Genomic DNA, 15,363 nt, shown 5'->3' with positions numbered 1-15,363 from the left:
GGACGGGATGGATATATGACAAATCATTAAGGTAGGATCCACATTAAGGATAACACGTTGCTCTCCTTGCTGCAAATATGCCACATGCCAGATCCTTACTCTTCCTCGGGTGGTAGACTCTCCGGAGTTTCAACACCCGGTCAAGGGTTTGAGTATCCATAGGTGGTGAAATCCCATTAGAGTGGTGGGGTGTGTTCGTGTGTAAAATAAATAAATAAATTAATTAATTAAAATAATGGCCTCCCCCATTAGTGGATCACGTATTATGCTTTTTCCATGCCTACTTGATGAATGGCTTAGATCTTGAACATGGTGCAGTCCACCTTGATCGCTTACATCAGGACTCTTTACTAAATATTGGCAATCCAGACCGTCCAAATCATCGAGGAAAGTTCTATGCCTTAACTAATACCAAAGGCCATTATAAGTTATTTTAGATTTTTCAGGCAATGAGATTTACCGTTCAAAAAGCTTTGTATATATGAGGAATTAAACTTATACAAGTAAAGTTATTGCACATGTTTTATTTAAGTAGCGCTTGACTCAGCTCTTGGAACATTTGAGTGAATTTTTATTTATTTATTTATATAGTTGATAAGTATTTTCCACAACTATGATTTTAATGAGATGAGAGGAACTTATAAATTTTTATTCCATTAAATATGATTTGCGATTATATATTCAACCACATAAAAATATTTCATAATAAAAAAATATTAGAACATTAGAGTATACCATTAAAATTTAAGCTATACTACTTTTACTATTTGCTTTTAAAAAATAAAGATAAAGAATATATGATTTCAAAAGCTTAGTGGGTAGTTTGTAAAAGTAAAAAAATTTGATAGTAATTATGGATTATTTAACGGGTGATATCAGCTACATTTGACCACAATAATAATAATGTTTACTTGCATTCTTTTCTTTTTTTTTAATTAAGATAAAATTATAATAACGGCAAATTTATATTACTTGAATGTTATATCCTTATTTAAATGATTTGTTATTACTATTTTGACTATGCATCACATTATAAAATTATAATAATCATATATTCTCTCATTTCTTAGTATATATGTATTTAACTCTCGAGTTGAGTCAACAATAATTATTTAAATAAATGTTGTGAAAGGATGATAATTGCATTAAAAGGCTATTTTTAAGACTGGGTTCTGGTCCGTGCCTCCGTGGTAGACGACTCTAAGGAGTTTCAACACTGAGGTCTTGGGTACCTCTTGGGTTCGAAACCCATAGGTGGTGAAATCCCACCACGGCATGCGCGGGCTTGTGTGTCAGGTGCATGTGCAAACAAACCATTGAAATAGTGGGCTGCACTTGATTGTCATAAAAGCAAAACTTACACCAAATTGATTAAGTTGATCAAGTGAAAAAGTAATTAACGGTTCATATTTAACAATGGGGATCGTTTAGTCAATCCGATCATGGCTCATGATCTCTGCCATGGTTCCCACCATTTGGATGGTATATCTCGAGTTAGATGTCGCTAACTGATGAACTGAGTGGAATTATTTATTATTATTATTATTATTTTTTTTTTTATGCATGCAAAAGGTGGACCTCACGGATTGGGTGTTTTGAGCGCTGATAACAATCACAAATCAACAATTGCATCTCCAAAAATAACTCCCGTCTATTAAATCAAGCAATTAAGATTGTCCAATCACGGCTTATCTCATGCAGACTTGATGGAGTAAGTATCAGAGCTGTACATGAGTCAAGCCGGGTCAAGCTTGGTACAGCTCGATTTAGGCTCAACTGGCCAGCTTCGCGCGATTCGATTAGCAACTTAGGTTTGCTCGAGTCTAGTTTGAGCGCGTGCGGCATTTTTTTAAACGCATATTGCATTTTTAATTTCTCATACTTCAAATGCAAATAAATAAGAGTATCTTGTGAACATTTTATTAAACATTTGGCAAGCAACATCAAAATCAAGATAAGATGGCGATCTTACACCGTAAAGCTTTTTTTTAATTTTTTTTATTGAATTTAATCCTCCCTTGAATACCAATTTTGAGAAAACTTTGATACGAGAGCAGTTCAAAAAACGACACTTAATTGAGGCATTTTATCAAATACTTGGTGAGCAATACCAAGATCAAAATGACCAAGTCTTTTAGTTGATTCGATCGGAGTCGATTGAAGTTGAAGTTCAAGTTGAGTTGAGACGATCTTCTTGGGTAAGTCTGAAATTTTTTCAAGCTTTTAAAATTAACTTAACTAGGTCTAAATTCAATTTAAAGATCAGGTGAGTCGAGCTTTTCGGAGTTTAGCGAGCTGACTGGATTACCCCTACTCGTGTAGAACTCTACTACTACTAACTACAGGCGGGTGTGATTCTGGTAGCTATTCCCGTCGCCGTAAAAACAACCGTAATTGGCAACAGAAGCGGAATGCCCGGGGAACCGCCGCAGGAATATCCCTGTGCCACGACGTGGCCCAGGTTCCGTAGGGCCCACTGTAATGTACATGTTTGATCCAAACCGTCAATCCGTTTTTTCAGATCATTTCAGGGAATAATCAAACGATGCAGATCAAAAGCTGAGATGGGCCACACTACAGAAAACAGTAGAGATTGAACACCCACCGTTGAAAACTTCTTGGGGCCACCGTGATGTTTTATCTGCCATCGAACTTGCTCATAAGATCACACGGACCTGAGTGAAGGGAAAAGATAAATACAAGCTCGATCCAAAACTTTTGTGGCCCCCAAGAAATTTTAACGGTGGGCGTTCAATCCCCGCTGTTTTCTGTGGTGTGGTCCAGCTAGGCTTGAATCTACATCATTTTTTTTTGGATCATGCCCTAAACGGAGCTGTCAAGACGGATGGACGGCGTGGATAAAACACATACATCACGGTGGGCCCCACAGAGCTCATCACGGTGGGCCACAGGCATTCCGCTTCCATAGGCAACGACTGCTGATGAGATGATTTTGTTGTCTTCCTCGATCCATCCGTGTTTCCCTTTCGTTCTCGAAAAAAGCAAAAAAAATTCAGTGGCCGATTCACGAAATCTCCAAGTTCAAAACATGATAAATATCATCAGATCATCTTCCTCAAAACCCAACAGAGAAAACCCATCAATCTCTTCCCCTCTTTTGATTTCTCCTCTTCTGTAGAAGTATTTGTATATATTAAAGAAATAAAATGTTGGGATTTTTTACATTGCAGTGCTTGATTGATTTGTTGGTAGCAGGGATTTCTCTAATGATTGGGCTGGGAATCTTCGCCCTCATTCTTTCAATTCTCTGCTCAGCTGCTTTCTTGCACAATGCAAAGGAGGTCTCTTAGATAGATAGAGAGAAAGATAGATTGATTTTCTATCCTGAGGTATTTTTTCTATCTCTTTCAGTGTTATATATATATATATATATATATATTAAAATAGTAGAATTAGATAGATTTGTAGAGGTTGGCTCTATTGTTTCAGTGTTAGTATTTTGATTTTTTATAAACCCTCTCTGATTGGTTTGCATGCACAAATTTTCAATTTTGAGAATTTAAATGGTACAACTAAAAGATTTGTGGAGGTTTTTGTTTCTAGAATTTTAGTGGTATTTGATTTTGATTTCGACTTTTTGTTTTTCAGAATTGATATCTACACACCCCTGATTGATTTGTATACACCCACTTTTTATTTTGGGAATTGAAATAATATAAAGATTTTAGAGGTGTTTTAATTGTAATTTTAGTGTTGGTATTTTGATTTTTGGTCTTTATAAGGTATTGGCACCCACCTGGGTTGATTTACATACACCCTTTTCCTACTTTGGGAATTAGAGTAGTACATAAGTGTACTAGTTCAATTCCAAAAATGGTCAATGTGTGCATGCAAATCAATCAGATTGGGTGTATTTAGTCTCTCTCTCTCTCTCTCTCTCTCTCTCTCTCTCTCTCTCTCTCTCTCTCTCTCTCTCTCTCTCTCTCTCTCTCTCTCTCTCTGTTGTTGGCAGTGATACAAACATGGGTTTGGTGAAAAATTGTGATGAATTAATCATGATGAATTTGAATGGTAGATTGTTTCTTCAATGGATTTGTTAGATGTCAGTGTTTTTAATTTTACTTGTTTTCTTTTCTGGTGGATAAAACATGGGCTTTGATGGTTTTTTTTTTGTTAGATTTCAGGGTTTTACTTTTATATCTCTTTGCATAGTGTGGGCTTGTATCAGAATGTACCAATATAGAATCTGATACAAAAGATACTTTCCAAATTCCAATAAATTGCCATCTTGCAGTACAAATATTTTCGTTGGTTTTCATTTGGTAATTACTAGGCATTTGAATTTATATTGGTAAGTTCCCAAAGTGAGTTTGTGTTGGAATGTGGCGAGTGAGGAGTGGGGACAATAGAATCTGATACAAACAATACTTTCCAATACGTTCCCATCTTGCGACAAGGCATTTTTGTGATATATGACCCAGTGAATAATTCTCAATTTATTTTTAATGCAGTACCATACTGATAATTTGAACAATGGATTCTAAGGGTTTTTTTATTTTTTTATTTTTTTTTAATGCATTTTTAGTTTAAATATTTGGCTTCAATGATGGTTTTCAGGTATTATGGTTCTTTCCTTTTTATTCCTTTTCTTGATTTTATTTTCCTTTATGTCTGGCTATTAAACATGTATTTTATTCTATTTAATATTTCTTTTGTTTTTGTTGTGCTTTTTATTAATTTAGTTTAATCCTTGAATCAATGATCCAAACTCATGCTAGGGCGTTTCCTGTAAGCGACGTGTTTCGTCAGAATCTGGATGCAGTGAGAAATGTGCAGGGGTTGGCTAGGGCGTCCTCCAGAAGCGGTGCACTGCAACAACGCCCTGGTTTCCGTGAGAAGTAAGCAAGGGTTCCTGTGCTATTTTGGACGTATGTGATAAAGAAGCTAGTCCAAAAGTATAGGATTCTTGTTGCCACATTGAATATAAGAACATTGACAGGTAAGAGTAAAGATAGACAATTAACATAGCTTGCATTCAGGAGACTAACTAGAAATGGGCTAAAACTAGAGAAATTGATGGTATAAGCTTTGGCATATAAGAGATAATAATAAAATAGGTAGGGATAATAGTAGATATAAATTTAAAGGATAAAGTTGTAAATGTTAAGAGAGTAAGTCATGGGATTATATTAATAGAACTTTTGCTAGGAGAGGAGATTTGATTGCCATTAGGGGTCGTTTGGCACCATGGATTTGGGGGGATTTCAAATCCCCTGGGTTGTTTGGCACCATAAAGTAACCGGGGGTTTCAAATCCCCTCAATCAGGGGGTTTGAAATCCAAGGTGAGACCTTGGATTACATCTAAAATCATTCCTATAGTTGCATGTGTAACATGTGTATCACTAGACTATTAATCTATTGGACACATGGCCCACTAATGATATCCTAAAATAATTAGATTATCAATTGCATCACTATAATTACTTTAATACGATGATCAACACCGTCCAAACATTGTCCATGTAAATCAACGGTTAAAAATCGTTGGTTAGTCACTCGGACGTGATCTTGTGCTTGTGGCCCATCGGAGACTTGGAATTTCATTATTTTTTGGCAATGTATATATTTTAGTGGGCTTATTACAACCGTTGTGTCAAAAGTTACATAAGCTCACTAATTAGAGATATCAAAATTGATTTAGTAATTAAATTCAAACCCTTGCAAATATACTATGAATAGCTACTTTTAGATTAAAGTTGATTCTCAATCTAGGGTGCCAAACACACCAAGAGGATTTCAAATCCAGGGGGTTCCGAATCCAGGGGGTTTTTAAATCCACGCTCCCAAACAGGCCCTTAGTACATAAGAGCCATAGATAAGGTTAGAGGATGTAAACAAGAGACAATTCTGGGAGTATTTGGATGGATTAATGCAAAAAAATTCCAAACGGAGAGAGGATATTTGTAGAAAGAGATTTAAATGGTCATGTGGGAAAAGAAAGTGGAGAATATGGGAGGGTACATAGAGGGTATAGTTTTGGGAGAAGAAATGAGATGGGGCCTGGGGGAAGCTATCGTTGATTTCACTATGGCATACAATGTAGCTCTATCAAGTACATATTTTAAAAAGAGAGATGAATAATTAATAACTTTCAAAAGAGGATAATTTACAAGCCAAATAGATTTCTTTTTATTTCATAAGACAAAATTTTCAGTATGTGAGAGAGTTTGATAGTGCAACATAAGTTAATGGTTATGGGTGTTTATATTAAGAGATTGGAAAAAAAAAGAAAAGAGAGAGAATGGAATTAATAGGTGTCCAAAAACTAGGTAGTGGAATTTAAAAGGAGAGAACAATATTATTCAAAAATAAATTCATGTAATAAGGAAAGTGGAATGTCAATGAAGAAGTAAATTTTATGTGAAATGAGATGATTGAGTGCACAAGGAAAGTGGCAAAAGATGTTTTAGGAGTATCTAGAGGTAGAAGGTTCATGTTTCAAAGCTTGGCAAGGGCATAAAAACAATGAAAATCTTGAACATTGAAGAAATGCTAAAAAGATTGCTTAGAGAGTAGTGAGGCTAAAACTAAAAGCTTATGATAATATTTACAATAGATTGGGAAAATGAGAAGGTGAGAAAGATGTCTTCATACTTATAAAAATGAGAGAGAGGAATAGTAGGGACCTAGATCATGTTAGATGTGTCAAGAGCGATGACCATAGAGCACTAGTCAAGAACAATGAGATCAATGAAAGGTGGAAGAGCTATTTTGTAGAACTTGTTAAATGACCATCACTCCAAAAGCATAGGGATAGAAGGAACCATTAACTCAAATGATGTTGGAGCCCATAGATACTTTCATAGGATTCAACTTATGAGCCATGATATGAAACCTTGGGAAAGAGTGAGTGAGCAAAGACTAAGGCATGGGAAGAATGTATCAGAAAATCGGTTTAGTTTCATGCTGGTAGGGAGGTCTACCATTGAAGTTATTTCCTGCATGGACAATTGATGGATAAATACAGGAGGAGGAAGGATCTCCACATGGTCTTTACTCTTTATTGGCATGGAGAAAGCTTACAATAAAGTTCCTAGAAAGTTAATTTGGTGGGTGTTGGGAAAGGAGCTTCAAGAGGATATATTGACTTGATTAAGGATATTTATGAGGCAACAATAACAACTATGAGGACCACTAATGGAGAGTGCTGAGTTACAGTAGGCTTGCACCAGGGGTTGGCATTGAGCCCATCTATTTTCGCATTGGTTATGGAGGTATTGATGAGGCATTTGTAGGAAGAGATCCATGGTGTATGTTGTTTGCATATGGTGTAGTTTTGATTGACATGACGAGGGAGGGCGTAAACACGACTAGATTCATGGAGGGTCGCTTTAGAATATGAAGGATTTAAAATTAGTCAGACTAAAACAGAGTATATGGAGTGCAATTTTAGTAACAATGAGAGTGGGAATGAGGAATTAATCTAGATTGCTGACCAAGAAGTTGCCCAAAAGGGCCACTTTCAATACCTTGGGTCGATCATTCATGAGAGTGGAGAGCGGGGTGGAAGAAATGGAGATGTGCCTCTAGAGTTTTATGTGATTGCCGTATACCACTCAAACCGAAAGGGAAATTTTATAGGATGGTTATAACACTAGCCATGCTTTATGGGACAAAATGTTGGGGCAATTAGGGAACAACATGTTCATAGGATGGGTGTAGGTGAAACGAGTATGTTGTGATGGATGACTCGCAACACAAAGAATTAGAAATGAATGCATTCGAGGGAATTTACGAGTAGCACCAATGGGTAATAAGATGACGGAAAGTAGACTTAGATTGTTTGTCATGTGCAATGGAGACCAAGAACTGGCATTGGTTAGGAGTGAGTTGGTACAAGCTGAAAGCTCTAAAAGGGCAAGGGGAAGGCCCAAAAGGATGTGGGTGGAAGTAGTAAGAAAAGACTTCACCTATGGTCTAACTGAAGTTATGGTCCTTGATAGAGTGGAATGGCAGAAAAGGATACCTGTATCTGCCCTCAATTAGTTGGGGTAAGGCTTAGATGATGATGATTCCTTGAATTGATGCATTTGTTGGCTTTTGTGTTTTCTTATTCTATATGGATTCTTATTTTGAAAATTCACATTTTTTGGTATTCTTTTATCGGTTAATGGATTTACTGTACGTTGGTTACTGGATTAACATCAAGCTTTTATTTGTTTACTGATAAGATAATTTACAAAGCATGTATTTTATTTTGTTAATTGAGTTTATTGCTCTTCCTCTACATGCTTTGAATCTCTCTTCCACGTCCATGTCTATTGAGCACATGAAAAATGTAACTGATTCTTGCCTTTCCTTGTATTACTGTCCTCCGGGAGTTTCAAGTTTAATACCATTATGTTGCAGAAAATAAATCAAGCCTTGTAGTAATTATAATTTATAACATACTCACTTTCTACAAAACCAACATGATCATCAACAGAAATCAATTTGTTTATGGCAGTTGTAACTGGACCTCAGTGCTACCGTCATATGATGGATATCTTCAAAATCCATCACAAGTGTGCCTCTAGCTTACGGTCCATTAATTATAGGTCCCAACAGATGGACTATGTGGATCTCATGCGCAAGTGCCAAGATACAGTCATCTGTAACTAAGGGCGTTAGTGGTAGGCTGGTAGCCCCATACCATCCCTAGCATGCTTATGTCTAATTAGGGACTGATTGAAAAATTGGAAACTGGCTGAATTTGTTGATTATTGTTGTTACAGTGCTGAAATGATATGCTGTTGAAGTATTTTAGTTGTTGTAGGACCATTCTTATTGGTTAATTATTGAAGTATTTTTAGTTATTTGGGAATCCCATGCGATCACGAGTAGAAGCAGAGTCAGGGACGAGTGCATAGCGACTAGGATCCTGTTTCCAGGCCCGGCCGTGATTGTGGATTCCAATCTGGCCAAGTTGGAATCTTCAATGGGCTGGGTCTGGGGTTGGCTTTGACCAGGATTTTGAACTGTTTGGGCTGGGCCTGCGGGCCAGCCATATTCAAAATTTTGATTTTGCCTGGCCCATTGATAGCCTTGCTATTCGGACTGGGCTGAGGTTATGGAAAGCGTTAGGAGGCGGCTTCAGTGGTTCAACGGGGTCATCATTGAAGGGGACTCAAGGTTTAGCATCTCTTGGTTTCTGGCTTTAGATCACCACTTTGGGAATGGCTGTTGGTTGTAAATGAAATTAGATGAATGCTTTCTAGGTCCTAGTTTTCTTTCAATATCATCCTAGAGAGGCTATATTCCTTGGTGGATGTTCTCGTCAAAGTTCTTTGTGATTCTTTGTGTTTTGTTGACACCCTCTTTGATTCTTTGAACGAATCACTTGAGTACATCAAGAGTTTGTGGCATTGTTTCTGTAAACATCTTGAATAGCCTTTTGAAGGCTTTCTTTTTAGCCCATGTCGCTCCTCACAGATCGCTGTTTCTTGGTCACCCAATCACATCCGAATTTGTTTTTGAAGATTTTTTATTTATTTTTATTTTTTTCTTTTTCATGTGGGGATGGTATTTACTACCGTTTTGATCCTGAGTCATCTCTTCAGTTGATGTTGTTCTATCAGAACTGTGGCATTTGTTTGCAGTTGCTAAGCAATGGAGGCTCTATCTTACAAGCCGCATCATTTACTTATCAACATTCTTTTGTGCCAGTGTGCATTTGCAACAAAGTAATTGTGGAACATAGCCCATGGGATGCACGGCAATGGCATACATGGAAACCAATCCAAACCATCAAAATCCTGGGTCCCATCATGGGTGGAGGATAACTGAAAATTTCACTGATTCAAGTATCCTTGCAATGTGATTTCTAGGCATTAAGTGGGTGGTAGAATTAAAAAAAGAAGAACAAGAAGCCAGTGGTCCGAACTCGACAGGAGAAATCAGGTGGCTGCTTGATCAGTGACTTTTAGGCTTGTTATCTACAATGGGGTGCATGCTTTTGAAGGCTGAGATTGGTGGCGTATATATGCCACGTGTACCATTTATGAGTTTCCACAATTTCACACTCCTCGAAAAAGAACCCTGGAGCCTAGCCCAATAATAGCCAACCTAAAAATCAAGATACTCACACATCTAAAATGTTGTTTGATTGTCACCTTTTCCGCAGATTTTTATTTATTTATTTATTTATTTTTTAATTATTTTTTTTAAAGCTAGAAGCTTTTGAAGCCCACTTTATCATGGACAACAATCTTTCTAACTGAAAAAGCTACAGCAATAATCGTACTTTGCATATGTTATTTGTTCCCACATGAGTGAACGTGCAATTGGTACCTATCACTGTTGTTTTCCAAATTGGTCATTTGGGGTCATCAATTGAGGTCATTCGTTATTCGACTGGCTATGGTACACAGGGTTGTGGGTTGGGCCATTAGTAGGGCTGTCAATGGGTCTGGTTTGGGTTAGGTCCTATAGCACTGGTACCAGGGCTAATTGGGTGCTGGGTTTGGGTTTTAGTTCTTGAAGACCCGGACCCAGATCTGGCTGGGTTTGGGTACCCGCCAGGTACCCGTTGGCTCTTTGGATGTAGGTTTGTAGTTGGATTTGGGACACATAAGAGCATTTACTTGGTTGGTCCCACCTGATGGATGGATTAGATTGCAGACGTGCCACTTTGACCTGTTCATGGGTAAACAGCTCTCTTTCATGTGTGTGGCTTAGGAAACCTCATTTCTTTTGCTAGAATGATCATCGTATATTAAATATGTATAAATTTACTATTAACAATGACAAGAGCCAGCTGGACCTGACTAGATATGACCCGACTTGACTTTAATTGGGTCCATCACATGGACCAGGCTGAACCTGACTAGACCCGATATTTTACCAGGTTCAAAAGATGAGACTCGAATCCAACCCAATTCTTAACGGGTCTAATAAATGGGACCTGGACCTGTAAAAAATTGGCTGGGTCCATTGGGGTACCAATGGGTTCAGGTACCTATTGACAGCATTAGCCATTCAGAAGCAGAATGAGTAGAGGACGGGCATTACAGAGATGAGGATGCTGAGGCGGATATCTGAGAGGAATAACAAGGGTAGGATCGTGAATGAGGTCATCTCGATCAGCCTAAGAAAATCCTAATTGGAGATAAAATGATGGAGAGCAAATAGAGATGGTTTTTCATGTGCTATGGGGGGAGGGACTTTGATGAGAGTTGAAGGCTTGAAACGAAGATGATGGGAAGACCTAATAGGACTGGGCTCAAAGCGTGCGAGAAGGTTATGAAAGGCTTGTTTACTCATAGAGGATAGGGTCTTAGGAGAAATTAATGAAACAAGAAACAAATAACTGCGACAAGGCTATTATGATGATGGTGGTGGTAGTCATTTATGTGCGAGTGTATCCAGTCTTGGATAGTTCACCACCGATGATATGGGCCGAATCACCCTGTGTCAGGTTGTTCTTGGCCAATACGGGTCAATACAGTTGTATCATTCATCAACGGTACTGCCGTACTGGTATATATCGGGTGATACATTCTGGCTTCGGATAATCCTTTAAATCTCGGCATAAACTGACAGACAGATGGATGGCTATGCCATTTAACTTTTGTGGGCACTTACTACCTATTTTTCTATTATTGTCGGTGTCCATTTTTTTCATTTTATTATTTCTCTTTCTTGGCAGGAAACTTACATTCAGCGGGGGGATTATAATTGAAGAAATGGGAGTTTAGTTTGCAAGGACTATGAATGTAGTGTGCACTTTTGGAGCTATGTTTTGTAGGTATGATTTAAGAATGTTGTGCTACTGTTGTACTTACTGTTTTCATTTTTCGGTCAAGTACAGAATCATGTTATGATTACAAGTAGGAATGTTGTATCGGGTGGACCATGTTTCCAGTTTCGAATTTACTTCTTGAGAGAATATAAGCATTTCCACTGGTAGAACCGAACGTAGAAGGCCCTTAAGACCAATGCTTATCATGTGTGTGTGTGTGTGTGCGCACGCGCGCGTGTGTGTGTATTTGTTTGTTTGTTTCTTGGCCAAAATTCCTGATGTGGTGGCCCATCTACGACAATGTGTCTGATGTCCCCTGCTGGTTACAGCTGCTTAATCCAAGTTCTAGCTATTTTAGGGCAACGTTTGGGTGTAACATTATATCATGGTTGATGTGTGCGGCAGCAGAGGAAATGGAATGTGCACTGAGTCAGCTTTTGTTTTGTTTTTGTTTTTGTTTTTATTTTTTTGTTTTTATTTTTATTTTTTGTTTTTTCTGCGCTGGCCCATTCTATCTCAACCGTGATTTGGTCCTAGCTGCCCATGAACCGTCTGCCTTGGAAATCAGGAACACTCAAACTTACTCTCCAGTTTTTATGTTCCCTGTGGAATGTTGGAATTGACCCTCTGTGACGAATATCTGAGATCTTGAAAATCTTGTGATTTTATTGTGGGATTTTGATTAAATGATATTATCACGATGCTATTGAGAAATTTTCAAAATATCAGCAATTTTATTTATTTATTTATTTATTGCGAATTTATCAAGAAATTTTGCATTATTAATGGAAAAATAGAAGTTAAGATGCAGCTTATACTTTAATATTCAATTTTAAAATTTATTTCGTAATTTACAGTAAATATTTTTAAGTAGTTTATTTTCAGCGAGATTTTCCCAATAATATCAGGAGGAAAACGTCAAAAATATGAAAATCTTCAAAGAAATTATTGGAGAATGAGATTTGTTATGATGAATTGGCCTGGTGTTTATTAGGGAATGGTTAAATTTCGTTTAGGGCCTGTTTTGATTCGTAGAAAGGAAAGGAAACATCTTTTCTACCTTTCCAAAAAAAAAAAAAAAAGAGAGAGAAAAAGAAAAAGGGAAACACCATTTCTCAAGAAACTTTCTTTTGTTTGTGGAGTCTCTTTTTTTTTTTGTGAGAATTTGTGAGAAACACAAATTTCTACTTAATATATTTATTGGAAAATCATTAAATTAAAATTTCCACCTCCACTCTTATGAAAGACATTTTCCCTTGATGGAAGGTAAATGAGTTTTCTAGAGTAAAAACCAAATATGCCACCACCCACTATTGATAGTCTCACATGTGCCACATTTGCCAATTTAGCCCCAAACATGATGTGGTCCATTTGATTTAGACAATGTCATTACAACGTCATATGCGCCAACGTGCCATTTGGTCCCCATTACCCCTGCATTTGGCAGTCCTTGTAATGGCATGTAGATGGACATCGCCATTACAAATTATATGATTTGGACAATACCATTATAACATCACATGCACCACAAGTGTAATTGGTCCCTGCAACCCCCACATTTTGCAGTCCTTGTAATGTCTAGAAGATGGACATTGTCATTATGGTGTTACATGTGTCAACGTGCCATTTGGTCCCTATAACCCTTGCATTTACCAATCATTGTAATTACACGAAGATGGACATTGTCATTACAAGTTACATGATTTGGACAATGCCATCACAATGTCACATGCACCAACATGTTATTTGGTCCTTATAGCCCCGCATTTGGCAATCCTTATAATGGCACGAAGACTGACATTGCCACTACAAGTTGCGTTATTTGGATAATGATATTACAATGTCATGTGTCAACATACCATTTGATCCATTTAGCTCATGCATTTGTGGTCCTTATAATGGCCTGAAGATGAACATTGCCATTACAAATTATATGATTTGGAGTGCCATTATAATGTCACATGCACCAATGTGCCATTTGGTCCCAGTAACCCTAGCATTTGGTAATCCTTACAATGGCACGGAGATGGATAATGCTATTACAAGTTATGGGATTTGGACAATGCAATTACAAAATCACATGTGCCAACATGCCATTTGGTCTATGTATACCCGCATTTGGCAGTCCTTGTAATGGCATGAAGATTGGACATTGCCATCACAAGTTATGTGCTTTGGAAAATGCTATTATAATATCATGTGCACGTGTCAAATGTGAGCCCCACATGTAAATGGCAACATCGTCATTTCATATACAGGAATTGTTGCTTTTCACTACCGGCCTCACATCTAATACACACGCGTGTTGCCTTTTCAATGGCAAGGGTAAAGGGAGCCCTTGTGCACCCCCGAATGCTTGGGTGACACATCTGCCTTTGTCCATCTTGAATTGCTCCTACATGCCATATGTACCAATGTGCACAAGTGCTACCATCTAGCTTTAAGTGCCCGCATGTTAAATGTGTCAATGTGTTTTTCATGCTACATGTGCTATCAAACAACTTCAAGCAACTTACATGCACCACATGTACCACAATTCAACTTCAAGTGCCTGACACGTTGTGTATGCTACATGTGCAGCTATTAATTTTCTAGTTTTCTATACATTCGAAATATGCTAATCTAACATATTGCAATGAGTATTAGGATTTTTATTTTTTTTTCAAGAATAATTTTCTTTCGCCAGACAATTAAAAAAACAAGTCCAAATTTTCTTGAAAAGTATTGTGAAAAGAAATAAGAATTGTTATATTCTCTCTCATAGTTTTTTGGAAATAAGGTTTCCTGAGAAACATTATTTCCTTTCCCATACTTTTTACAAATCCAAACAAGCCCTTAGTTGATACACGGGGTTTCCCACTAACACCTGCAAAAGATTTGTTTTTTGTTTGTTTGGTTTATTTATTTATTATTATTAAAGGATAAGCTGTAGGGCTGTAACTTGGGTTCCAGTCAACCTGAACCCGATTAACCCAACTGAGTTCTGGTCAGTTGGGTTGTCAAGGTCATCGGGTTGGGTTCAGGTTGAGCAAATTCAGTAGGGAATAATCATGTGTTTGGTCAGCTGAGGTCAGTTGGAATTTGGGCTGAGTTGAGTTGCAAGTTGGGTCCGCTTGAGGTAGGTTGGGCTTGGGTTGACCCTTAAAGTTGCACCCCTACAGAATTCCAGATGAATGTAACAACCAACCATAAAATGCAAGCAAGACTTGTTTTTTTTTTTTTTTTTTCTTTTTGGTAAAAACCCGGAAGTACAAAGTTGTGAAAATGATAAAAAAAAATAAAGAAGCAACCAAACATCCTTTTCTGCAGCTGAAAAAGGCCATTGCACTCTCGAGAGTGTGGTATGGATCATATGCCACAACTGTCTAGGATGGGGCCAACGTTTCTCATGTCTCAAAAATCTCCTATACAGGAAAAAGCTTATATCCATCTAACCGTAAATTTCTTAGCTTGAGATCTAATATTTACTTCCATTGCATTCTCAGTGATGTCAAAGATTGATGACGAGTCTGAAGAAGGAAAAAAAAAACTTCCATTGCATTGGAATCATATTGCCTTGCCAATGTAGGGCCCACCATGTTGTTTGTGTTATATCCACTCTGTCCATTGGTTTCACCAGCTC

General features: G+C 37.5%; 1 protein-coding gene across 4 annotated transcripts; it reads left to right on the top strand.

Moving 5' to 3' along the window:
• Positions 1-2,724: 2,724 nt before the first annotated feature.
• LOC131255637 (uncharacterized) lies at positions 2,725-11,916 on the top strand. 4 transcript variants are annotated; one of them, XR_009176216.1, is made up of 4 exons: positions 2,725-3,350; positions 4,547-4,578; positions 4,740-4,960; positions 11,649-11,916. XR_009176216.1 is itself a non-coding variant. In XM_058256401.1 (2 exons), exon 1 carries the CDS (start codon positions 3,168-3,170, stop codon positions 3,309-3,311), a length of 144 nt encoding a protein of 47 aa, XP_058112384.1. In that variant the 5' UTR covers positions 2,757-3,167; the 3' UTR covers positions 3,312-3,350; positions 11,649-11,916. The 4 variants fall into 4 exon arrangements, 1 of the variants encoding a protein (XP_058112384.1); XR_009176215.1 differs by having other exon boundaries at positions 4,547-4,580; positions 4,705-4,960; XR_009176214.1 differs by lacking the exon at positions 4,547-4,578 and having other exon boundaries at positions 2,728-3,350.
• Positions 11,917-15,363: the final 3,447 nt, after the last annotated feature.

Source organism: Magnolia sinica, chromosome 9 (genome assembly GCF_029962835.1).
Source record: "Magnolia sinica isolate HGM2019 chromosome 9, MsV1, whole genome shotgun sequence".
Taxonomy (NCBI): Eukaryota; Viridiplantae; Streptophyta; class Magnoliopsida; order Magnoliales; family Magnoliaceae; genus Magnolia; species Magnolia sinica.
The sequence above is the reverse complement of the archived record's forward strand: the minus strand, read 5'-3'. Positions and strand labels throughout refer to the sequence as shown.

What these genes read in the sequence shown, in the direction of transcription:
- LOC131255637 (XM_058256401.1), top strand. Translation starts at nt 3,168, where the DNA reads ATGTTGGGATTTTTTACATTGCAGTGCTTGATTGATTTGTTGGTAGCA.